General features: G+C 47.8%; 1 protein-coding gene across 6 annotated transcripts in view; it reads right to left on the bottom strand.

Annotated features, from left to right (window-relative positions):
• The window catches only part of DNMT1 (DNA methyltransferase 1), a 42,414-nt gene extending 16,969 nt beyond the window's left edge, over positions 1 to 25,445 (bottom strand). For 2 of the 6 annotated variants that reach the window (XM_033854381.2, XM_033854376.2), the window contains exons 1-17: positions 25,296 to 25,445; positions 17,525 to 17,561; positions 16,895 to 17,002; positions 16,486 to 16,705; positions 15,588 to 15,666; positions 14,378 to 14,456; positions 11,914 to 11,948; positions 11,423 to 11,525; positions 9,305 to 9,339; positions 8,289 to 8,376; positions 6,643 to 6,677; positions 6,055 to 6,136; positions 3,682 to 3,716; positions 3,313 to 3,361; positions 3,136 to 3,216; positions 2,947 to 3,056; positions 230 to 348 (exon numbers count right to left, since the gene is read on the bottom strand). In XM_033854381.2, the coding sequence (XP_033710272.1) occupies positions 230 to 348; positions 2,947 to 3,056; positions 3,136 to 3,216; positions 3,313 to 3,361; positions 3,682 to 3,716; positions 6,055 to 6,136; positions 6,643 to 6,677; positions 8,289 to 8,376; positions 9,305 to 9,339; positions 11,423 to 11,525; positions 11,914 to 11,948; positions 14,378 to 14,456; positions 15,588 to 15,666; positions 16,486 to 16,705; positions 16,895 to 17,002; positions 17,525 to 17,561; positions 25,296 to 25,375 (1,375 nt within the window). In that variant the 5' untranslated portion in view covers positions 25,376 to 25,445. Of the gene's footprint in view, positions 1 to 229; positions 349 to 2,946; positions 3,057 to 3,135; positions 3,217 to 3,312; positions 3,362 to 3,681; positions 3,717 to 6,054; positions 6,137 to 6,642; positions 6,678 to 8,288; positions 8,377 to 9,304; positions 9,340 to 11,422; positions 11,526 to 11,913; positions 11,949 to 14,377; positions 14,457 to 15,587; positions 15,667 to 16,485; positions 16,706 to 16,894; positions 17,003 to 17,524; positions 17,562 to 24,682; positions 25,062 to 25,295 lie in introns of those variants that run through there. The other 4 variants (XM_033854377.2, XM_033854379.2, XM_033854378.2 and 1 more) reach the window with 4 other exon arrangements.
• Positions 25,446 to 26,097: the final 652 nt, after the last annotated feature.

Here is a 26,097-nt window from a genome sequence, read left to right as displayed (position 1 = left end):
TCTCAAAAACTGAGGAGGGTTAAGTGGCACTGAGTGCCCACCTGAGCCGACACCTCTTATCAGCCAAGCCGGGCAGTCCTTACTGGAGCCATCAGAGAGTCTGCTCGTAGCTGCTCACAGCCCAGTCTCAAGCCCTAACTTTAAGAGGCAATAGTTCCAGTTGAATATTGCTCTCATCTCAAAGTTTTGTTTGTAAACTGTCCCAAACAACCTGGAACGTGCCACGTACCTTCGGGAGACGGGTCATCCTCATATATTGGCTTTGCTGAACCAGAAAAGAGGAGCTCGACATCCTTCTCAATGAGGCCGGTGTCGATCGGGCACAGGTGACCTCGTTTACAGTACACGCTAGACAGGCGACAGAGTGGATTTACCAGCTAACCAAAGGCAGGCTGAAGTACAGAGTCAAGCTCAGACACGAGGTGGACTACGTGCAGTCCCTAGGCTCAGCTGTCTCCTTGGCTGCCAGAACACTGGCTCAGTACAGTGTTCTTTCACCCAGACAGCTTCTACCCGATTCGCCCACCTGGGTATCAAGAGTATAAGTGTCTGAAGAGGCAACGTGGAGAGGTCAGCGAGACTGATAGTGGGATGGCGGGAAATCTCACAAGGGCACCACCTGCTACACCCTCCCTCGGTGAGTTGCTAGTGGAGAAACAATGGCTTCTCAAACACATCCTACCCAGAGCTGTACAACCATCCCCTCTAGCTCCAAAATGTTCTTGTTGCTGAAAATGAAACCTCACACCCACTGAGCTGTCACTCCCTATCCCCTCCCCACCCCTGGCAACTACTAATCTGCTTTGTTCCTGTGGATTTACTGCTTCATAGCATTTCATATATGGTTAATTTTGTGCTATGTGACTTTCGCCTCATTAAAAAAAATTAAAATGAGGCACATTATACAACAGCATAAAAGGTGAGGTACATCAAGGACATCGGAAGGAGGGACTCCCACCTCCCTCTGGGGGTTCAGCCTCCAGTTTAAGGGCATCCACTGCCTAGAGATGCTCCTTGACATTTGAGAGGATGTGCATCATTAAGCCGGATGCCAAACTTGAGAAAATCATGGGGTTGGGGTGGGTTCTGCTTATGAACCTGCTCACGCTGGCCTCGAGGCCAGAGGTGCCGTGCTACCCCTCAGAGTCCAAGCGGGTCCCGTGGAATCCGTGCAGGTCTGAGAGCACCACCACGCTCCCACCACCTAGGCCCTTGGAAGCCAAAATTCCGCATCTTGGACTCTCACACAATTAAAAAAAATTAAAACATGACCACTTTGAGTGGAGTTCCCCTACCAAGCACGGTAGGTAGACACGGGTCACAGCCTTGCCATCAGGACCTGAAGATGTGGGAAAGATGGACCAAGGGAGGGCAGGACACCGCGGACGCACAGAAGAGGAGGATCCAGCGCCCAGCCTGACGGGCTGTCCACATGCTCCCTCAGTAGAGGGGACATCAGGGAGAAGTGCCAAGTCCCAGGCAGGGGCAGGACCCACTGGTTCACAGGAAGGGCTTGTTTCCACCTGCCACTTTCAGCCCAAGTACCAGAGGTAAACAGAGTTCCTAATTACCCAGGTAGTCTGGCTCCAATGGCCTGATGCTACAAAGGCATGTCATTCCTACGAAGTGTGTTTTTACTGCCCCCTTCCCAACCTGCTATTCTTGAGGAGTGGCCAGGAGACCCCAAGCCCTGACACTCCCGACTACAGCGGCCCCGGCCCCTAGTTCTCCTGAACCTCTGCCCCAGGAATGCCACAGGGAAGCAGGAGGCCATGAATGTCAGCAATGCCAACAGCACGTTTCAGCTGTGCTGTCAGGCAGAGGTTGAGCCAGGGGATCGCTGGTAGATGGGCAGCATCCCACTACAGATCAGGATCCTGATCGTGGAGCGTGGGAGACACCACCAACCACAGCGAGTGTACGGAGTACTGCAGGAGAAACATACTGGGGTTTCCCTGGGCCCAGAGCCCCCCAACCCACTGTGGGGCAGGAGTGTCGGAAAGGCTGCCCAGAAATGATTCCACCTGAGGCTACAACAGGCGGCCCGCCCACCCCTACTATTCTCTGGTCCAGGGAGCGGAAAAGCACGTGCCAAGGCCTGAAAGGAGACATGGGCTGGTCCTGGAGCCAAGCCATTTCCCACAAGAAGCAAAGTGAAGCACCTCCAGTGAGGGGGACAGAACGGAACCAAGGGGGCTGGAGAGCACGGGGACTCTGCTCACTCACAGGCTTGTTTGAGCCCTTCCAAAGGTACAGTCCAGACGTCACGGACCTCTACGCCGAAGAGCCCGGCATCACTGACACGGCCTGCAAAGCCCTGCAGGATCCAGGCCCCTCCCGGGCCCCTGTTCCCCTACCACTCACCCCCAGTCCCTCTACTCCCTCCACACAGCCTCTCGCCTAGCCTTCCCCAGCCGATGTGCCCACCTCCCAGCCTCCACGTGCTGTTCCCTTCTCCTGGATGTCTTTCCCTCACTAGCCCCTCGGCTTGTTCTTAAGCCACCGAGTCTTTGCTCCAGTCCCTTCCTCTCCATTCAAAACAACTTTCCCCCACCCACTCTCTGCTCCCCATGCTTTTCACATCTGTCACAGTGTCACTACCTGACAGGCCTAACTTTTGTTCTGCCTCCACGAGACCAGGGAGCTGAGGTGCTGCATCTGTAAGACCTCGTTCAGGACCTAGCACATAGCTGGCCCTCACCTGAATGAGCTCCAGGATGCTCACCTGCTCAAGACCTAACAGGTAGAGCTGTAACCACCCGCCCACCCACCCCACCACCACCAGCAAACGTCCACCAGACGTCTACCAGCTTGCTGGCCCTTATCTCGTGTCAGCAGCTTAAGAAATGTTGCAGGTTAGGTATTAAAAACTTCACTAGGATATTAAGAACTTAGGTGTCTTTAGGAAAATGCCCCGTTACGATAAAGCAGAGGCGCATCAGTTACCTGAAGCAGGTCAGTTTGTGTTGGGGAAAATCCTCGTAACTCTCAAAGCCAGATTCATTGGCATCAAAGATGGACAGTCTCTCATTTGTCAACAACTGTATCTCTTCCACCTGAGAGACATTGACCATTAACTAGACACAAGAGACAGGAAACTATCAATATAAGGCTGAAAACACAGCTGGAACTTACTGCATCAGGGAGATGCTGTTCATATCTTAGCTCGGGGTCATCCAGGTACTGTCCGCACTCAATGCACTTCAGAGGATCGGTCTGTGGAGGCACGAACACAAACAGCGCTCAGAGAGCCAGCCCCAAGCAATCGCATTAGTGGTGCACAACTGGTTTTACTCCCAGATATACGTTTACCTTGGAGGACACTACTGCCATTTTGGTTCGAGCCATTTTCTTCTCAGTTCTGTGTACCAAGCAGAAGGTTTTTTTAGTCATTTCACAACATATCAGAATCTGCCATCAAAGTTACACCTGATCCACCAGACACAGATGAGCACCAGACGCCGCATAAGGGGCAAGGTGCGAGGCCGTAAGCATCTTTACCACGCGGAGGGGAGCTGCCTCACACGGCAGGATTGGAACGTCTCGGTCCTGTGCTCACACTCCATCACGTACAAAGCTAAGGCTACTCCAGAATTCACTAAAAGCCCCTTTACTTGCTTTCTAGGACAACCATTTTAATATTATGATCTGCTTTGTATAAAGACAAAAATACGTTCTTACGGTTCTTTGCATGTAGTTCTGCGTCTCTTCTCCTCCTAAACGGAGAAAACAAAAGAGTGGAGGGTAAAAAAGTATTTTCCATTTGGATAATGCTTCAGTTAAGAATTTAATGTACAAGGTTATCACAAAACGTACATGGTTATCACAAAAGTCAGAGGCAGGAAGGCAGTCAGAGAACCACTGAGACCCAAGCCATCTCCAGTGTCTAATCTTATACACAAAATTCCTTTTTTTAAAAAAATAAATTTATTGATTTTCTTTTATTTATCTTTGGCTGTGTTGGGTCTTTGTTGCTGCGTGCGGGTTTTTCTCTAGTTGCAGCGAGCGGGGGCCACTCTTCGTTGCGGTGCGTGGGCTTCTCGTTGCGGTGGCTTCTCTCGTTGCGGAGCACGGGCTCTAGGCACGCAGTAGTTGTGGCATGTGGGCTCAGTAGTTGTGGCTTGTGGGCTCTAGAGCGCAGGGTCAGTAGTTGTGGCGCATAGGCTTAATTGCTCCATGGCATGTGGGATCTTCCCGGACCAGGGCTCGAACCTGTGTCCCCTGCATTTACAGGCAGATTCTTAACCACTGCGCTACCAGGGAAGCCCCTAAACAAAATTCTTATAACCAGACTTCCTTAAAAGACTCATAAGATCACTTTAAAAAAACAAACAAAAAAACCCAGCTTTACTGTATAAGTGGTACCTCAGAGTAAGTATATAATTGAAGAGGGGTACTATGGACTGAGTTGTATCCCTGGCCCCCCACCCAATTCCTACGTTGAAGCCCTAACACCAAATGTGACTTGTATTTGGAGATGAGGCTTTTAAGGAAGTGACTATGGTTAAATGAGGTCACAAGGGTGTGGACCTAATCCAATAGGACTGGGGACCTCATAAACAGGAAGGGACACCAGAGCTCTCTTTCTCCCTACGTGCTTGCACAGGGAGAGGCCATGTAAGGAACCAGCAAGAAGACAGCCGTCCACAAGGCAGGAAGAAAGACTTCTCCAGAAATTAACCCTGCTGGCACTTTGAACTTTTAGTTCCAGTCTCCAGAACTGTAAGAAAATAAATGTCTATTGGTTAAGTCACCCAGACTGTCATATTTTGTTATGACGGCCCCTGCTGGCTAATATAAGAGAAAATTTATTTCTAGAATTATTTTGGGTAAATGAAGGAATGGTAGAACACAACTATCACAATCTGTAACTCCCAGTGAAATAATGGATTTAAGCAATGACTGTTAAAAACATTAGGTGAAAAGCTGAGGGGAACTTTATAATGGATGGATCAGGCAGATGGCACCTGAGCTCAGTGATCAATCCTAACACCTTCAAAAGATAACCATGCCTTATGGTATGATGTAACAGGAAGTACACAGCATCACCTCAGAAGTACTCTGGGAAACAAGAGACCTGCCTCTGGTCAAGCCTCTGGACCTAACTACCGGTCTGCAGGCGGACAGGGCTGGAGGGATATGTCAAGCCTGAGAACCCACAGACGCTACAGGTAAGCTGGCTAGTTCCACCAAGTGCAAGAAAGAGGACAGGGTGAAACTGCAGATGACACACTGAGGACAAACAGGAACCAAGTGTATTATATAGGCTGTGTTGGGGTCCTGAATCCAACTGTAAAACACACAAGGGAGACCATCAGGGAAATCTGAACGGAGATTAGGTTTTTATATTACTGTGCTATGATAATGGTATAGCGGTGATTTTCTTTAAATAAATTTATTTATTTTTTAAATTTTTGGCTAAGTTGGGTCTTTGTTACTGCGCACGGGCTTTTCTCTAGCTGCACAGAGTCGGGGCTGCTCTTCGTTGTGGTGCACAGGCTTCTCATTGCAGTGGCTTCTCTTGTTGCAGAGCACGGGCTCTACGCGTGCAGGCTTCATTAGTTGTGGCACGCGGGCTCAGTAGTTGTGGCTCACGGGCTCTAGAGCGCAGGCTCAGTAGTTGTGGCACACGGGCTTAGCTGCTCCGCGGCCTGTAGGTTCTTCTCAGACCAGGGCTCGAACCCGTGTCCCCTGCATTGGCAGGGGGATTCTTAACCACTGTGCCACCAGGGAAGCCCAGTGGTAATGTTTAAGAAGAGACCCCTCTCCTTTTAGAAGCACTTCTGTAGATATTTCAGCAATACATCTGGGATCTGTTTATCTTCAGAGCGAGGGAGGGTAAGGAGAACGAGTAAGGCTTGGGTAAAACATGCCTAATCATGGGTTGATAACTGTTGAAGGCTGATGACAATGTGAGGGTTTGCTACCCTTTTCTGCCTACCTTGGGGTATGTTTGAATGTTTCCATAAGAAAAATTGTTTAAAAAACACTTTAATATATTCCAGCCAATGGGATATTATGAAACACAGTAGAATTGAAAAAACTAGGCCTTACCTTTTCATCCTCATCTTTCTCATCAGAAACTTGTGGTTTTACTCCTTCAGGTTCTTTTTCTTCTGGTCTCCGTTTGCTAGCTCTATTGGATAAACAAATAAGTCAGATGTTAGCTTAAAAAAAAAAAAAAACTATATTGCCAATTCACATAAAAATGACAAACTAATGCCTTCCTACAGAAAAGCAAACTATTCCCAATAGATCTGGTGAACAGATACTTTCTTCCCATCCAAAAAAGAAAGTCCCCTTGTCACAGTAGCTCCAAAGGTGTGTCACTAACTCGTGATCCTGAAAGGAAGCCTTCAGAAGCCCCATGTGACCCTCAGACGTGGGGCCTGATGAGAGGTGCCGGAAACTAAGAGACACGTGACAGTGCAGTGACAGGAGCACTACCCACGTGGCAGAGGGTATCAGGTAAGATGGGGCCCAGAGTTTGATTTCTTATCCAGCCCCGCCCAAACTGATCCAATCTTCCAATAGCACCAGCAATTCCCTGTAAACCTCTACATCACAGATCTCCAACAGTTATTTCGCTAATTTAAATTACACAAAGCACAGCACAAAAGCACAAGCATTTTAACCACTTACAGATCTTTGGGTTGACTTCTGTGCCTCTTTTCATCCTGAGAGGGGAAAGTGTGGGTGGAGAAATAAAGGGGGGAAAATTAATTTCTGAGTAAGAGCGAGACAAAACCCCAAAGTATCAGTTAAGGATTGCAGCACTGTGGAATGAGAGAACAGGAAAATCTGGGCAGGTCTACAGGGTAGAGATGAGGCTTCAAAAATGTTAACTCAGTTTCCTAACACCTACAAACAAGAGTTGACCGGTAGTTGGCAAACTTCCTGTAAAGGGCAAAAAAATACACATTTTCAGATGTACAAGCCACAGACCTGTGTCACAGCTACTCAACTCTGCCACTGTAGCACAAAAGCAGCCAGAAACAATACATAAGTGAAATGGTATGACTGTGTTCTAATAAAACTTTATGAAAACAGGCAGAGGGCCAGATTTGACCTGTGGATCACAGTTTACCAACCCCTGTCCTAGGATAGCTCAAAGTAAAAGGGAATATTATAGCCATTTTGCTTATGTCGGCCAAAATGCCCATAGCTCCATCTGTCGTTTGGTCAGGGGTGAAGATGTCATACAGACAGGCATTGGGACAGTAGGAGTGGGGTAGGGGGTGACAACACTAAACTTCGGAATCTAGTATGGGACAGAAGTAGAAGTAGGAATTCCCGACTTGGTCACCAACTCATTAGACAAAGTCAAATGTTTGATCCTTTTGTCCTTTTCTGCCGAGAGGCAAAAGTGCTGGCTGTGTGGTCTAAAGCTCCTACCAGTTGCCGTCTGAGGAAAATGGGTGGTTTGACAGCACCGCTAAGATCTCTCTAGATCTGAAGGGATGCCAGGCGAGTGCTGACAGTAAGGTAATGAATATCCAGACAGAAAAGATGAGAGACAATAAGATGTTAGATAGAACAAGCTGGAGGAAACACCGAAAGGATCATCTGCCATAGAACAAGAAGGGGTGCCCGCTGGAAGCGAGAATGCTCACGACCCAGCAAGTCTGACCTCTGGCTCTGCTCTCTAGATCTCAGACAGAAAACCAGAGACAATCCTGGGACCACCCTCGTCTGGCTTCTCTTAGACAGGGACCAAACTGCTAAGGAGCTTAAGAGTCCTGTGCTGCGGCCCCCAGCAGCTGTGTCCCCCTCCCCTGGAGTTCACAGCCCTGTGGATAACCTTGCTGCCCAGGACGTTTACACAGGCCCACCCCTGGATCAATGTAGTGTTTTAGGGTTTAAATGTGCTCACTTAGCTGAACTGGGGAAGCTGGCAGGGAAGGGAAGAGCTAGGCTCAGAACTCAGGAGACTGACTGGTTGGTAAAGCAGCACAAGTGTGATGACACCATGTAGCTGGGGTGACACGTCAAGCCTTCTCAGGGCAGAGGCTCTGAAGAGAAGCTGGCTCCACACACGCCTTAGTCCAGCACACAGAGGCCCTCCCCACCGTTACGATGCACAGACAACTGAACACTCACTATGTATCAGGCGCTGACATGAAGTGACAGCCACCCACCCCCACGAAGGGTAGCAGCTGACCTGCCCAGCGCCACCCCACGGGCAGGTAGGGCTGGAGCTGAACACAGAGCCCTACCCCACGCCATTTCTCCCCACCAACTGGGAACGTAAGGATCAGGTAGAGATAAGTGACAGAGTCAGTCTTTACTTTGTCTTCTCCTTCATTCATTTCAGCCTGAGCTCCTCCGGGCCTTGCATCTCTGTCTGGCTCCTCCTTAGATTTCTGTTTAGGTGTTCTGCCGCAGAACGAAACACACAGTCAGCTCAGGGCGCCCACTGCCCTTTCAAGCAGCCCCAGTGAGGGGTTTACACGGTCTCCTCCCCTAAGTTAGAGCATGGATTGTATTTCTTATCTGAAGGGCAAGTTTTCAGAGCAAGAAACCCAGAAGGCATTTATTACTTCAGAAAGTATGATCTCGGAAGTGCCGTCTACACTTCCCTGTTGCTGAGACACGCAGTAGTTTACAAACAAAAGAGACAACAGGGATCCACTGATCTCTGGTAACCTGATGGGAATCCTGCCTGTGGTGGATTCCTGTGCAGGTTTGGTAGCTGGCCTGAGGTGCCGTCCAGAAAGTCCTCACCTCTCCGTCCGCCAGGGCCCGGCCACTCAGTTCAGGTGTTCTGCCCACCCCAGACTCAGGCGCAGCCTCAACATTTGCTTCAGCCCACTGTCTGTCAGAGGCTGCTTTCCACTTCTGCCCTCAGGTGCTGCCACTGCCATGGGAGCACACCCAGGCTGGCCAAGTCTTGGGGCTGAAGCGGGTCCACCTGACCAAGATCAGCCAGTGGCCACTGAGCCGCGAACATGTACGCTCAAAACATGGTTACTCTCGTAAGCCACTGAGCTTCGGGGCAGTTTGTCATACAGCGCCTTCACAGCTGTGGGGAAGGGACAGAGCTGCTCAATGCCCTTTAACCACCACCTGACTAGCTGCTTGCTGTATGAGCACCACCAAGAAGAGGCCTGGGGTCAAGGTCAGCTAAATCTCACCTGACCTCAGCCTTCAGTGTGGTGGTCCGACCTTACACGAGCAGAAGTCGTCCACACAGTATATGTATGATCAGTGCACTTAACACTCTGTCCAATCCATTATTTTTACCAGGACGCTTATTTTAGCAAGTAAGCTTCACAAAGTACAAAGGCATGTTAACTGTACTTACAGTTCTTTGGTTTGACTTCTGAGTCTCTTTTCTTCCTAAGTGGAGGGGAGGGGGAGACCAAAAAAAAAAAAAAAAAAGACTAGTTAATTTTTTTTTTGTTTTCTGTGGTACGCGGGCCTCTCATTGTTGTGGCCTCTCCTGTTGCAGAGCACAGGCTCCGGATGCGCAGGCTCCGCGGCCATGGCTCACGGGCCCAGCCGCTCCGCGGCATGTGGGATCTTCCCGGACCGGGGCACGAACCCGTGTCCCCTGCATCGGCAGGCGGACTCTCAACCACTGCGCCACCAGGGAAGCCCAGATTAGTTAATTTTTGCATTTGATTTGAATCTTTCTACTAAAGAGTTTTACGGAAATAAAATACTTAAACTGATCCTGCAGTCTAGTTGGAATAAAGATTCTCTTCTTTCAAGACAGCACATTTTTGGGACTTTCCTGGTGGTCCAGTGGCTAAGACTCTGTGTTCCTAATGCTGGGGGCCCAGGTTCGAGCCCTGGTCGGGGAACTGGATCCACATGCCATAACTAAGAGTTCGCATGCCACAACTAAAGATCCCGAATGCCGAAATAAATTAAAAAAAAAAAAAAGGCACTTTTTTTGGTGGGGTAGGTAGGCAGGAAGTTAAAGAACTCTTAGACAGATCCTGATGTTTAAGAGGGATTTGGGGGCAAAATACTATCTACTTGTCATTATTAAGTGTTGACAGTCTCATAGAAAACTTTATCAAAACTAGGAATCTAATAAATGAAGTAGAATGACCCAATCTGGAAAAGAGCTCCGTCTCAAACATGGACAACAAATTGTTTTGAGCCTGAATTTAGAGAGCTAAACACGCCTCTCCAGAGAGCAGAATTCAGCCTCAGGAACACCACACTTTGTAAGGAGATCACAAAGGTTGGTGATGTTAACAGAAGGAACACATTGCAGACCTTCCTCCTGGAAGAAGAGATCCTGGGAGTCTGGTCACAGACAAGGGATTTCAATCTTGCCCTCAAATCCTTCTTTGGAGGGTGGTAGTCACGCTAGTCCACTAGAACCGCTTCTTCTCAAACAATTCAACATGTGTCCCAACTGTAACTGCTGCTAACTTTAACTAGGATCAGGGTAGGGAAGTGATCAGTTAAAGACTAGTTTCAAGTACCAAATAATTCAAGAATTATACATCTTTAGTTGATTCCCCATTAGGACAAAATAACAGACACCCATCCTTTAACAGGCTCTCAATAAGGGCACACACCACCCACCCATTTGAGTTTCTAAGAAACCTCTAATCAATGTCTTAATAAAACCAAAAGGGACCTAGGGCTTCCCTGGTGGCACAGTGGTTGAGAGTCCGCCTGCCGATGCAGGGGACACGGGTTCGTGCCCCGGTCCGGGAAGATCCCACATGCCGCGGAGCGGCTGGGCCCGTGAGCCATGGCCGCTGGGCCTGCGCGTCCGGAGCCTGTGCTCCGCAACGGGAGAGGCCACAACAGTGAGAGGCCCGCGTACCACAAAAAACAACAACAACAAAAAACCCAAAAGGGACCTGATATTGTTCTACCACCTGTGACTGACCAATGTCAGCCCTTTGTCATATGGGGCAGTGCTGTCTAATGGTAAAGCTTCCAGTATCAGACCCCCTATTCCTTCTCCTACCCCCTCCCATGGGGGTTCAGTGGGTACATCTGTATTTCACAGAACCTTAAACTCCGATTTTACAAAGGAGCTGGAGGTCTGGGGAAAGAACTCATCTGATCTCAGTTAAGAATGCAACTCTATACCTGGACGATACTAGAGCACTTTAGCACCTCATGTGTTTGAAAATGAGACCTTCACAAGGACCTCATGGGCAGGAGAGGCAGGCAGGAGAGCGGACAGACTGAAGCTCTGTGACTGACTGATCAAGTAGCAGAGGTTCAGCTGACTTCCAGGCCTACCGCTGATTTACTATCACCACAGCCACGTAACACACCTTCCACATAGAGAACCAGCAGAAAAATGAGTTTGAAGAGCATTTTAGCTAAATTCAAGGTCACTTTGATCGTTAGTGAAAGTCACTCTGTTCCTACACGCTCCCCACACCCTCACCCCCCTTCCTAGAACCAAATGGGTTCTGAGATTAAGGTGGAAGTGACAAACCTGGAGGTGACCAGGCTTTACTTTATCATCTCTTTCTTCTTCTTCCACGTGTGTTCCTGGTCTTACTCTTCCCGGTTCTTCTGCAGGGAGCAGTCCAGCAACTCTGTCAAGCAAAATCACACACCCTAATGTTGACTTTCACAGACTCCTCCCGTGGAAGCAATTTTCAAAAGGTCTTCCTTCCTACCCACCGCCCCAAAAAATCAATCTTCATCTCAGAAGCCCTGAAAGGCACATATTACCTCAACATTTAATATTTAATACAACCTTTAGATCTAGTTCTGATAATGGCCAGTTGCCCCCAATTCACTCTTTGCAAGACAATTCTACCTGAATCACAAGGTTAATAATCTGACTGCAAACTCGGCATCCTTAAGCTATCTATGGTCACCCCGGCAACTCACTATAAAGTTCTTCTTTTTAGAAGATTTCAGAAAAGTAATTTCAGTCATCAAGATTACATATTGCACAGAAAAGATTATTATTCTTACCGTTCTCTGGATGTAACTCTACGTCTCTTTTCCTCCTATGTGGAGAGAAGGGAAAAAGAGAAAAACAATATTTCAAAAGAAGATCAAAACCAAAAGCATGAGTCAAAGTATTAAATAAATACATTTGATGTGGTTAAAAACAGGGGTTGAGGGGTAATCTGGGTTTGGGGGCGATCTGGGCAACCTTCAGCCTGGTGTTGATGTCCCACCACCCTCAAAACAAAGAGAGGCCCAGGAGCTGGCCCGGCACACATCTGGGCACTAGAGGTCATCCAGTGACGCTACGTAAAGTCAAAGATCCGCCTCATGTCAGGAATTTGTTAATACTAGAAAAAAACCAAAGTAGTAATTTGGGATTCACATCAGGAAGTGATGATGACAACCTAAACTGGACACCAGCCCTTCTCTGATGAATACCTTAGTACACTACTTCCCTAAGTTCACAACGCTTGCCATCTCCAGGATATCTGTATTTATGTATTTAAGAGGGATAAAAATATTGTGGTGAAAAAAAAAATATATTGTGGTGATGAAACCGATCTATGTCTTGTTTGAGGTGGAGGTTACAAGAATGCATGCATGCGTACATGTGACCATACATGCACAGTGAATAAAGTCTGTAGATTACGCCGATGTCCATGTTCTGGTTTTGCTATTACAGTTACGTGAGATGTTACCATTGGAGAAAGTTGGGTAAACTACACAGAACCCCTGTACTATATTATACGGAATTAATCTGTATGTGTATATATAAAATTCTGCCTCCAGACTGCCTTTAGACTCGAGCTACAACATCAACTCTTCCCTGGGTCTGCAGCCTGTTGGCCTGTCCTGCACATTTCAGACTTGCCAGCCTGAAATCGTGTGACTCAGTTGCTTAAATTAATCTCATACATACAGACATCACTGGGTCTGTTTCTCTGGAGAACCCTAAGATAGATTTTATACTACAGTTATACATACATACATATCATCTGAAACAATACAGAAGAAACTGATGAATGCTCGCCTCTCAAAGGAAGGACAGGATGGAGAGGGGGGAGTACCACCCCTATGTACCAAACAGCCTTTTGTACTGTTTTACCAAATGCATGTATTTAATACCTGTTTTAAAAAACACAGTGAGATCTCAAAACTTTAAATTGACTAAAGTAAGATTCTCTCTGTAGTACTACTTATTTGACCACCACCACCTGATAACACTGGTGTGGTGCACTGAGCCTTACTCTAGCATATCGGGATAAACCCTGTTTCGACAAGTGTTCATCCTCCAAGTCCCCAAGGTCTCACACACACTGCCAGTGAAACTGCTTCCTGCTTGGGAAAGAGTGCCCCAGTTCGTTTCTTTAGAAGCTAAAAGGCTACGTAAGCCCTCCAAAAGGTTAGAGGGCAAAGAACAACTCTAAAACTGGCACACTTGTTAAAAAAAAAAAGACTTGCCAATATTACAAGAGCCAGCTTGCTTTCACCTGTGACACGTTTTCTTAGGAGGCAAGGGATGTGGCCACGTGACTTGGACAAGCTGTTTCCCTCTGTCTCAGTGTCCCACCTGTGAGTGGGTAGTCTGACTAAACAGGAGAATGAGTATGTCTTTTACAACAGGACGTCAAGTCCACCTCAGTGATATTGGTAGCCTTGAGTCCAGTGCTTCTCGCTCAGTGCAACTGTGCCCCCCAGGGGACACCTGGGAAAGTCTGAAGGTGATTTTGGTTGTCACAACTGGGAGGAGAGAGGGAATGTTACGGGCATCTAGGGAGTAGAGGTCGGGACCTTGCTAAACATTCTATGATGCACAGGACTCACCCCCACAGCAAAGGTTTACCTGGCCCCAAAAGTCAATGCCTTCGTTGAGAAACCCTGCCTTAGAGCAAACCACGGATACTCATCTTTAGCAGGTAACGGGGCATTTACTACCCACCTGTAACCTACAGACTTCCCGACTTACACAGCTAATCCTGTGGCAGGACTGAAATAGATAGTGTGTGACCATCTGGTATTATCTAGGTTTGCCCCTCAAGTCACATGGGACAGTGCTAGAGACTGACATTTTCGATATTGGAGGCCTTTGGCAAGCCGCCAGTTTTCTAACCTAAAAAGTCTAAGCAGCATTATTACAATACACATAACATGACAATTCTGCTTTTCTAGAGAAATTAGATGTGGGAAAGGGGCTTATCTGACATCAGAAGGAAATGCTTTAAACACATCACATCTGCTGGTTTGACTGTCAAATCTTGACAACTGGAGAGGTAGGAAAGTAGACAGGAGGGAACAGACCAAAGTTACGGGCCTTCTGAGCCCTCAGGTCTAACCCTAACACACTTCGTACTGCCCAGGGTCCAGGGATATGTTCTAACATCCTCTCAGTCACTTCTGGGCCATAGATAGACCAAGTATACATTCACAACTACCAGCAAGTGTACCAAAATAAGGCAGAGTTAAGAAACTTAAACACGAGCCCTACCTGGTCTTTTTCTTCTTCATCGACAGAATCATCTGATTTTGCTTTTTCAGCGTCTTCCTCAGGTTTCCGTTTGGCAGGGCTGTCACACACAGTAAAGCCAACTGTTAGCTCAGCCAGACCCTAGTCCTCCAGTGGGCACGAAACAACTTATATTCCTCCCTACCAAGAGTACCCTCTGTTTGGAAAGATTCAGGGCATGGACACCCTCTTCCCTCCAAGGAGAAGCCCTTTCTGCCAGGACATTAAAAGAAGCTTCAAGCTTAATGTTTCTTTGGATGACAGGTTTAGAATACCACCATTGTGCAAACCTTAAGAAGTAATGGATCTAGACTTTGATCAACGGCTGCTAGAATCACCGAACAGACATTACATGCCTCTGATGGACAGCCCCATGCCGTCAATGAAGTCTCACAAAATAAGGCTGGAATCTGATCAAGACTCTAGACCTAACTACCAGTGTACAGAGAACTGGAGACAAGGGAACACATTAACCACCAAAACGATGCAGTCAGCCAGACCTAGAAGCTAGTAGACAAAAGACCTATTTTCTTTAAATAAATGGCAAGAAACTAAGGAATCTATCACTTGAAAGGCTTAAGGAGCAAATCAACCAAACTCTGTTACACAAGGGGAAGAATGAACACTGCTATGTATTTGTTAGTAAGGAACTGTTACACTTTATAAGGCATGTTTTGTCTTCTTCAAAAGACGGTTTGCTAGATGTTAGCAATTATAGCAAAATATGAATAAAAAACTTGTCAAAGAAAGAGACCTTGTCATCTAGAAATATCATATTTGTGGATAAGATGACATGTCCGATTTGTTTCAAAGTAATCCAACTGGGGGGACATGGGTGTGTATGGAGTTGTAATCCATTTGGAATAATTCACTTGGAGCATATGGGGGTATAGATGAAACAACAGACAGGAGCTGTTAACTGTTGTTGACACTGGGTGATAGGTACACAGGGGTTCATTTTACTATCCTTGGTAATTTTGTGTATGTACATTTGAAGTTTCCTATGTTAAGAGTAAAAATGGATGAGGTCTTCAGAAATGCTGTTCATGGATGTCTAATTACAGAATATCAAAAGGAAAACCTAACAATGTGGAAGTCAGAATTACTAAGTTACATCCTACTAATTCTATACGTGTTTTACCAAAAACAGTTGGCCCCTAAAATGGGGGCTGTCCATTCATTATATACTGACCCCCTTGTGAAATGAGATGTGATGGTGGTCTGCCTGGTAGTTTGCCTTGTAATCCTGGGGCTAGATGAGACTTCAGCTGCTTAAAGAAAAAGAAACAAAAAAGCCACTATGAATAAAGAGTTCACAGCGAAGGTACAGTTCTTCAGCATTACCAAGCTGGTGCAGAGACCAGGTTCTGAGGATTAAGTATCCTTCTCTTCTTATTCTAAGCAACCACCATCTTGATAAAGTCATCAAATTAGCACCTGCCAGTTTGCTGGGCCATTTCAACACAAGCTCTTGTATGAGGGGCCCAACCCTGAGACGGAAAAGGAAACAGAACCTCCGCTTATTTCGTCAAAAGATGAAGTGGCCAAGCACCTGACCTGAGCTCAAGTCCCATGCTCTTATTTTTAAAAATTCCAGAAGAGTTACTCTGACTACAAGCGGGGAAGGAGTCTAAGAATAAATGTTCAGCTTAAGCAGGCATGTAACTTAGACGTAATAAACATCAGTAGCTCCTGTTATCTTATACCTCATAAATTCAACCACATTTGGGGATCTAATGCTCTATAACTTGGTTGAAGACAAAAATTGCAGGTATATATCTAAGCTAGTTAGAAGTATACACAAGAGGGAATTCCATGGTGGTCCAGTGGTTAAGACTCGGCACTCTCACTGCTGAGGGCCCGAGTTCGATCCCCGGTTGGAGAACTAAGATCGTACAAGCCGAGCCACACAGCCACCCCCCACCCCCGCCCCCAAAAAACAAAAAAACCCCAAAAGATACACAAAAAACAAGTACTGCCGGTGGAGGGGTTGTGTGGGGGGGGAACAGACAGACCCTATGGCGCCAAGTCTGTCCTCCCCTTAGGTGGTACCAGACTCCAACGAGGTCAAACGAGTCAAGCACTCTTACATTTTGTTTCTGCATCGGACTTGCTTCTCCTGGGCATGCAAAGTTTGGAAACAGGTTTGGGGGACTTCTTTTTCTCTGCTATTTCCACTCTGTGCTCCTCACCACTTGTCTGGCTCCCGTTTTCTAGACATCCATTCACTTCCCGACTGAAAGCATGAGCTCCGTTCTCCAAGGACAAATCTTTATTTAAAAGGGATTTGACTTTAGCCAGGTAGCCCTCCTACAGCAGGAAAGGATAATTTAAGTAGCAGTGAATGTAAACAAGTGGCAATGAGAGAATAAGGAAACACATGCGCTTCCTGTGTAACTATCAGGTAACAGGGAGAGGTGGGATTATTCTGCCTCCCTGGTCACAGACAAGTTACATGGGAGGAAACATTTTCTAGCCACTGGGATGCTGAGGACTTACCTCTGATAATTCTTCTTTATGTAATTTGGTTTCCAAGTCACATAATTGATTCTTTATTTCTGTCTGCAGAAATTCATGCAAGAGATTCAATTTCTCCTTCACGCATTCCTAAGGGAAGGATATAGGTTTAGAAGTCTCTGCACTCCCAAGCTATGAACTAATGGACCAATACACAAATAGTTACGCTGCCTGGTCACCTAACAATGACTGAATGGCAGGCAATGCTGAGTCAGCTAAAAAGAAAACTAAATATTCACAAGACATGTTCGTGATGTTTCCACTAAGATCATATCACACCATCTCCAGAGTGGTGAAAAATGGAAAGATTAGAGGTGAAACAGATACATAATAGTGTACTAGAACAAAACTGATTTTGAAAAACAGTGTGACCGGGACACGTTATAATCCAGACTTGAGGCTACAGAACCCAGACGGGGAAACTCGATGAGCTACCAAAAGCTAACCAATAATATCCTATTAGTACAGCACATGAGACAAAAACATCCAACGTATCCTCAACTTTAGGGAAAAGAGAGCCAATTCCACTTAAATTTGTTTTTATGAACTACACAGTATCTGTCAATTGGTCACATTTGATCATAAATTTTGTTAAGGTAGAGATTACCTTACCTTTTCTGTTAAACTATCTCTTTCCAAATCTTTGAGCCTGGGGGAAGAAAAAGGGAAGAAACAAACACTTGTTAAGCAACATTGTCTACCTGTAAGAATACCACAGTTTAAAGAACTTTGGAAATAAGTTTAACATGAATGTTAGAAAAAAATACAATGGTTTTTCCCTCCCCCAGTGTCTAGAATGCCCTACTGTAATGCCTACACGTTAAGAAGTTATTTTCGGGCTTCCCTGGTGGCGCAGCGGTTGAGAATCTGCCTGCCAATGCAGGGGACACGGCTTCGAGCCCTGGTCTGGGAAGATCCCACATGCCACGGAGCAGCTGGGCCCGTGAGCCACAACTACTGAGCCTGCGTGTCTGGAGCCTGTGCTCCACAACAAGAGAGGTCGTGACAGTGAGAGGCCCGCGCACCGCGATGAAAAGTGGTCCCCGCTCGCTGCAACTAGAGAAAGCCCTCGCACAGAAACAAAGACCCAACACAGCCAAAACTAAAATTAATTAATTAATTTTTTAAAAAGTTATTTTCAATATGAATGAGGCCCCCCTTTTGGGGGGTGGTTTTCTGATGGTGGTAAGAGATGATATAGGAGCTCTAGAACAACATTATTTCTTTTTTTTTTTAACATTCTTTTAAAGACACTGGGAAAGGGGAAGCAGGTCACACAGTTGGGGTCCTTCCCAAGTTAACTGACCTACAGGTGGTCTTCCTCCAGTTGGACCTGACAAGATTTCATAGGAGGGCATACAGAGGTTAGAAAGAGTGGACCAGGGTGACAGGATGCTGTGGGGAACAGCCAGCTAACATTCCCAAAGGCCAGGATGGGGTGGTGGCAGCATATTCCTGATGAGGAATATAGGAAAATGGAGGAGTCAAGGCATCTGAGGCAGCAGGGGGTGCCCACACACAAGGAAGACAGATGAAGCTAGAAAAGTTGGCTGGCGCCTCACCCAAGAGCTCATCCTTGTAAATGTTTGTACCTAGTCATTCACAAGTACAGAACTGTCATGAGTTTAGCTGGAAAATCATGGTCTGATTTGATTATTGAAGATTAGTATCTTGCCTCTTTGGGGAGGAAGGGAGCAAAAAGAATAAAGGAACAAAACTAGAAGACACCGAGGAAATGGGGAGGCTGCTGTTCCTAGCCTGGGTGCTGACTGTGGGCAGTTGGGTGAGAACAGGTCTAACCAGCTGGGCAAGCGTCCGTCAGCAGAGGGGCAGCACCCTGGGCGGGAACTGGGCCTCCACCATCTATGGCTCCTCCCCTCCAGCACCCAGGCTAGGTACTCAGTTACCAGCAGCCCAGAGGACAGGAACAGAGCTCTGCCAGGCTGGCCTTCCCAGAGGGCAAGTGTAAGCAGCACAGCCAGGAATTGAGTGACAGGCTTTGCTGGACTAATGACATACAGTGGCTACTCCGAGTGCACGTGGATCCTGCTTCTAGCTTCAACCACCACTGCCATCTGTGGGTGCCTACTCTACGCCAGGCCCTGTTCCAGGCAACAAGCTGAGTGATGGGATGTAGGCACTACCAGGCAGGGACCTCATGACTTGCTGGATGGTCAGGAAAGGCCTTTCTATAGAAAAGACTTAGCAGGGACTTCCCTGGCAGTCCAGTGGTTAAGACTCCGTGCTTCCAAGGCAGGGGGCGCCGGTTCGATCCCTGGTCGGGGAACGAAGATCCCATATGCCACAAGGTACGGCCAAAAAAAAAAAAAAAAGAAAGACTTAGCAGCCTCCAGATACAGCGGTAATATATTATATTTCACATATGTTGTGTAACTTGGACTCAAGATTCCGAGTCAAGCTTTCCAGAAGCATGTGAAGCCCCTTCCAGGCAAAAGTCATTTTACCCTCAAAGCAACTCAGGTCCTGGGAGAGCCTTGGATGAGGACAACTGCATAACTCGGTACTCACATGCTGCTGCAGGAGCATCACACCTACCTGTCTTCAGTCATTCTCCTCACAAAACCCTGGCAGGACACAGCTCCTACCTCGACCAGGTTACCTCAGGTGTCAAGGATAACACTTAGACTGAAGCCCATCAAAGGGCCCTTTCCACAATGCTGACAACTCCTACATCTGGCCAGGAGACAGATCTGTGGGTCTGAATTCTTTGAAGCTTTCCTGTGAAGTGGGATATTTAGCCTGGCAGGGAGAAACAAATCTTCAGACTATCTGAAGTGTCTTGCCCTGTGAAGATTGGATTTGACCTGCTTGGCCCCAGAGTGGAAGGTTGGAGCCCAGGGCAGGCACCGAGGAGCCAGAGGTGTGGCAGGAAGAAGGCTGGCCAGTGCGCCGCTCCTGACACCCAGGCTTTCACTGGAGCACCCATCCCCTTCCCAGTAAAACTGGTGACACTACCTCACATCTGCTTGACATTCATAGCCAGGAGGATTAGAAGCAGACATGAAGGACCAGGTAGAGGAGTCACAGAGAACAGCAACCACCTTATAAAAGAAAACCGTAGCTCCCTTCCAGTCTAAGATCCCACAATTCATTCCTAGTTGCTTCCCTCAGAGCAGTTCTTTAAAGGAGAAAAAGATATACATAAACCACTGTGTGGACAAATAGAGTTCAAATCTGAGGCTTCTGAAGCAAAAGGGTATAATCAGCATCAGGAAGGAGGGATCCAGAGACATTGAGAGCTCAGCGGGAACCGGGCAGAGGGAGCTGTCCGAAACAGGAGCAGCACAGCAGGGGCGCTGGCTCAGAGTTCACCCAAGGAACCCACACAAGTCGGGCTGACACAGGGGAAGAAAGGCAAGTCCAGAGAGAGGAGGTGGGTGCCAGTCTGAGGGAGGTCAGCAATGTCAGGCTCAAAATCATTGACTTTGCTCCATAGTTAACAAACCATCAGAAGAGTCATGGGGGTGGTAGAACCCAAGGTATCAGGCATCTTTTAGTAGGAAAAAATAAAGTCAATCTGGCAGAAATAAACAATATATCAGACAGGAAGAGATAAGATGTTAAATCACTCTAACATCCTAAACTAGAAATGCTGGTCTGTAATATGGTTTAGCAGCAGGAGCTGAGAACATGCTAGAGAAGTTACAAAGCTCCGTCTACTCTGCCTTTTGTAATGGGCTGCATGGAGGTTGGTATAGGGCTACCAGAGATAATATTTGTGGTACGAAGGAAAACGGACCACCCCCCGCAAAGATATCCATGCCCTAATTCCCCAGAACCTGTGAATATGTTACCTTACAGGGCAAAAGGGGCTTTGCAGATGTGATTAAGGTTACAGCCCTTGAGATGGGGAGGTTTTCTTGGCTTATCCAGGTAGGCCCAATCGAGTCACTTAAATCCTAGGAGCAGAGAAACTTCCCAGCTACAGTATTTCAAGCGATGTGACTACAGAAGGGTCAAAAAGATGTGATGTGAGAACTGGCTTTGCTGGCTTTAAAGACGGAGGAAGGGGGCCACAAGCCAACAGATGTCATCACCTCTAGTAGTTGGGAATGGCTCTCACCTTACAGCCAGTAAGAGAAGAGGGACCTCAGTCTTATAACCACAAGGGACCGAATTCTGCCAACAACCTGAAAGAGTAAGAAACAGGTCCTCCCCTAGCGCCTCCAGAAAGGAATGTAGCCTGCTGACACTTTAATTTTAATCCAGTGAGACCCACACCACATTTCTGACCTACAGAATCAGAAGATAGCAAATTTGTTTTATTTAAGCTACTAAGACTGAAGTAGTTTGTTACGGCAGCAATTAAAAATTAATACAGTACCAGAAATTCTGAACTTTTCGGTGGGAGAAAGTAAGCAGACCATGAATTTTAGGAGTGACATTTCAGTGAATAGCTATCTAGATGGCTATTCGGCAGCCAGAAATTAGAACGGGCTCTCCAAAGAGGCCTCTCCAGCTGTACCCCCAACTGCTGAAAGCAGAAATCTAAGACTGGAAGAAAATAAGGGTCCAGGAATTGAAAAGGAATATGGCAGAAATCAGGGAAGAGGTCCCCTGGTGGCAAACAGCATCACAAAACCCAAGGATACAAAGAATTAAGGGTAGAAAACCACCTTAACTGAAGAATAGACTGGACACCCGGCACAAAAGCTAAGCTAAGGTGGCAGGAGAAAGAGCAAGACCAGGGACTTCCCTGGTGGTGCAGTGGTTAAGAATCCGCCTGCCAATGCAGGGGACAGGGTTTGAGCCCTGGTCCGGGAAGATCCCACAAGCCGCGGAGCAACTAAGCCCATGCGCCACAACTACTGAGCCTGCGCTCTAGGGCCTGTGAGCCACAACTACTGAAGCCCGTGTGCCACAACTACTGAAGCCCGCGTGCCACAACTACTGAAGCCCACGCACCTAGAGCCTGTGCTCCATACCACCGCAATGAGAAGTCTGCGCACTGCCACAAAGAGTAGCCCCCGCTCACCGCAACTAGAAAAAACCCTAACGCAGCAACGAAGACCCAACGCAGCCAAAAATAAATAAAATTAAAAAGAGCAAGTTGAGACGATAATACAAGAAACCAGGCAAACAGGAAGGTTGGAATGATAAGCAGACATACACTGCTATATTAGTATCTGCCTTAGTATCAGGTCTGCGTGTTGGTACTTTAAGTTATGCACCGCCCCCCACCCCAATAACAGGAGTGAAACATACAGCTGCCACGTGATAAGCAGTGAAGGAGGTTTCTGTGCAGGTGCTGTTCTACCACGTTTACACCTATCAGCTCAGCCTTCACAATGCCCCAGTGGAGCAGGCACCTCCATCCCATTTTACAGATAAAGCATCAGGAGGTTAGATGACTCGGTCATACAGCTGGCAAGGGGTGGCGTGGGATCTGAACTCCAGTAGTCTGCACCTCTAGAATCCTAGTGCAGGGGAGAACTAGAAAAGGTAACTCAGTTTTGCCCTCCATACCTACTCAGGAGCCATGGAACTAGTTAAGAACTTCACTCTAATCTAATCAGAGTGGCTAGCAGATAAGAAAGCTGTCATAATTACAAAGGCTAAATGAGTTGTGCAATGAGGTTGTTAGAATCAATATGTAAATCCAGGCCTCGGTGAAGGGGAACGTCTGGCATGTAAGCATTCGAGTCTAGTGGACACCGAGCTGCAAGTACAATGAATGGGGCAAACATGCTCAGACAACAAGTCATCATCAACTCCCAAGCTGCAAAGGCAGCATGCGGATGCGCTGACAGAATTCAACACCTCATCGCAGGGAAAGGGGAGTGTCTTTCTGAGCAGTCTTACGGATGAACAGACAATACCCAGCATGGTGAAGGGGTAGGTGGAACCCAGCCTCACACTGGTTGCTCTGCACGGTCCCAGGTCCTGAGAACCTAAAAGGTAACCTGTGTGGTTTGTGAGGAAAAGAGCACAAGATGAGTCAGGCAAGTGGACGGGGATCCCGGACTTGAAGCCAAGTGCATTAGGCAGTGTAAGGGGCAGGAAAACCTCTGTCTCCAACTTGTATCGAAAGAGGACCACAGTTTCCACTTATAGAAAGCAGACCTGAGTGGCAACAGAAAGACGAGTAGGAAGACTATTGCTTTTCTATACAAAAGATGGTGGCTTGGACAGAGTAAGAAAATTCAAGTGGAAAAATGTGGCTTGTCCTGAAAGGCGTTATTTTTAGAAGACTTAGGACATAAAATACTTCAAAAAAAAGTTAAACTTAAAAACCCAAATGTTAAGAATACTTTCTAGTATCGTTACATAGTTAATGTAACTGTGTGAGTTTTAAAAGAAGCTGCTATATAAACACAAGTTAGCACAAGTGACAGAAATGCCTGAGTGAGGTCTAGGCCTACATTTTGTTCCTAGAGCATTCTACTGAACTTAGCAGTATAATCCATAATATGAGGTCCCTAATTTCCATGAATCAAAAAGTTCTACCTCTGTTTACAAGGAGGTATAAGGGAGTATTGTAAAAGGAGTACTGAATGCCATGCTTATGTGTGTATTTTATAGGCTGAAATTCAAAATTTAAGAAAAGCTGTTGAGAGGGTCACATAAGCTGACAATGTCAATGGTCTGAGGCAGAAACCCAAGACTCTAAGCCACAGTAAGCAATTCTCATTCAAAGTAATATGGAACCTAGGGTGAATGGCGGATTGTAACACTCACCTAAGAACATTCAAATTCAACCAAACAAAACACTTGCTCTGGCCCAATAAAAGCCCTAGCTGAAGGGAAAGGTTTTGGCAAGAAGCAGACTTCCGCAGGAATCTTTGCTTCCTTGCTGTTAACTCCTGTGGCAACCACTCTTGAGAACACTTGAGGATTAAATGAGACAATGTAAAGTGTTTTATACAATTAGCAGAATGGAAAAAAAAGCAAGCTAGATTAGTCAATAATGCTAACACGGCGGGGGGGGGGGGGGCCTTTATGTGCCAGGCATATTCTCATTTAATCCAATAGCAGTTTAAAGCCCATGTTAACTGTCCTAGTCCACAGATGTAACTTGTTTATGAAACTTGCCCAAGGTTAGATGAGCCAGTGGAGGTGGCATTCCCACCATCAAGTTAAGGAAGGCTGGGCCCAAACATCTCTGTCCTGGGTCTAAAGTGAAGCCAGATACTTCCTTAACGCCATTTCCATTTTTAAGTTATGTTTCCATTTTTAAGTTATAGGGATTCTTCAGCAAGGCAGAGCACCCTCTAACTGTGGTTAAGAAGTGGTCTGACGCCTGGGAGGGAGACCCAAATGCCTGCAACACCTACTCTCCACGCCCAAAAGCCCAAATCAGGACTGGACTGGCACAACTTTAGGAAACAAGCACAGGGAAATAGAGAAATGGCAAGATCAGGTTCACAAATCTGGCTGGAAGTGTTCAGGGCTGGTCGAGGCTCCCGTGACTAGTGCTCCAAGTGAGGTGTGCAAGCTTCCAGGAGTGAAACTGATGCCCTTCAGGAACAAGAAACCTGGGCCCAACGGTCTTGCCGCTGACCCCTGTGCACAGATTAGCTAAGACTGGCTAAGTCCCCGATGTTAGGTGCTGGCCCCTCACTCCCCCTACACACACACACACACACACACACACACACGGAGGAAACTGCAGCCAGTTCTCCCTAGCAAGGCTTCCTTGATGCCCACGGCTCACAGGCACCGATTTACTAGAAGAAACCACTCAGCTTTCACGGCGTCCGAGCCCTAGCCCTCACGGTATGTGAAGAGTTCCTTGCAGAATGCGCCTACCCTAGCCGTATGAGGTGATGGAGGGAGCCCCCAGAGGAAGACGGGGCTCGCAAACCTGAGCCGGCCGCGCCCGTCCCCCGACCGGCGACATCTGTCTCTGGAGGCTGCCATCGGGATGCGTGGCGTGGGGGCACCCAGGGGACCCCCAAAATACCCCCGGGGACCAGGCCGGCCCGACCCCCTCGAGAGGACCGGGCACCGGAAGTGGAGGCCTTAGTGCCCGGGCCGAGGGGTATTCTGAGGCCGCGGGCTGCCCACTTCCTGCGCGACCAGGCTGGCGGCAGGGGCTGGGCCTGAGGCTGCTCCAGGAAGGGGATCCCCAAGGCGAACCCAAGGCTTGCTCTACTTTGAGGTCAGAAGAGACCCCCAAGTTTCCAGTCACCAGGGAGCTGTGAGAGGGCCTCGGCCCATTTTGGCGCCAAACGGCCAGGGGCGCGCGCGACCGGAAGTGCCACCCTGCCCGCGCCAACTGCCGCCGCGCGCCGCGCCATCCCACGCATGCGCGCCCGCCTGTCAGCGGCGGCCACGGGCTACCCGGAGGGGAAACGGCCCCCACCCCCACCCCCAACACCGTGCAACCCACCCCAGGTTCGCAGTCCCCCGCAGCACCTACCGCCTGCGGACATCGTCGGGCAGTGAGAAGGCCCTGGAGGCCAGCGCGGGCACCCGGGCTGGGGCGGTACGGGCAGGCATCTTGGAAGGTGCAGCAGAGGCGGCGGCAGCACAGGCAGCCCTGGCTTTTCGCGCGGAAACCGATGGGGAGGGGCGGCGAGCGGAGGCAGCGCGTACCATCCCGGCCTGGGCGTGGGGGAAAGCGGGCCGTACCACACGGAGGGAGGCCGTACCATGTGTGGGTAGACGCAGTGTGGCTGGCCCTGCGTAGGGGCCGCGCATGCGCGGGACGGGAGCGCACCCCCGCGTGGAGCAGTGGGCTTGTCCAAGCTCCTCCGTTTGCTGGGAGCTTTGCCTGAGACCTTCATTCATTCGTTCTTTCCCCGCCTGCTAGGGAAAAAATGAGGAACATCCTCAGGGTGTTCCAGGATGTGGGCACTAGAGTTCAAGTCCTCAGTTCCAATCCCACCTACACCTATTTACTTACTATGACGATCTTGGGCAGGTCATTTGGACCCAGCTTTAGTTTCCTCATCTGTGAAAAGGGTCTAATAGCACTTACTCCAGAAAATGTTGAGGATGCACAAAATACGCGAGTAGCACCAAAGATCTCACTGGTAGGGAGACCTGGGCCACTTCCACAGTCTGTGTGCTTTAAAAAACACCAGAACTTGAGCAAGGATAATCTCTTCAACACATGGTGCTGAGAAAACCGGCTATCTACATGCAAAAGAATGAAACTGGACCCTTACCTTACACCGTATATACAAGTTAACTCAAAATGGATTAAAGACCTAAACCTA

Source organism: Tursiops truncatus, chromosome 3 (assembly GCF_011762595.2).
Source record: "Tursiops truncatus isolate mTurTru1 chromosome 3, mTurTru1.mat.Y, whole genome shotgun sequence".
Taxonomy (NCBI): domain Eukaryota; kingdom Metazoa; phylum Chordata; class Mammalia; order Artiodactyla; family Delphinidae; genus Tursiops; species Tursiops truncatus.
This window is presented reverse-complemented; position numbering and strand designations above follow the sequence as displayed.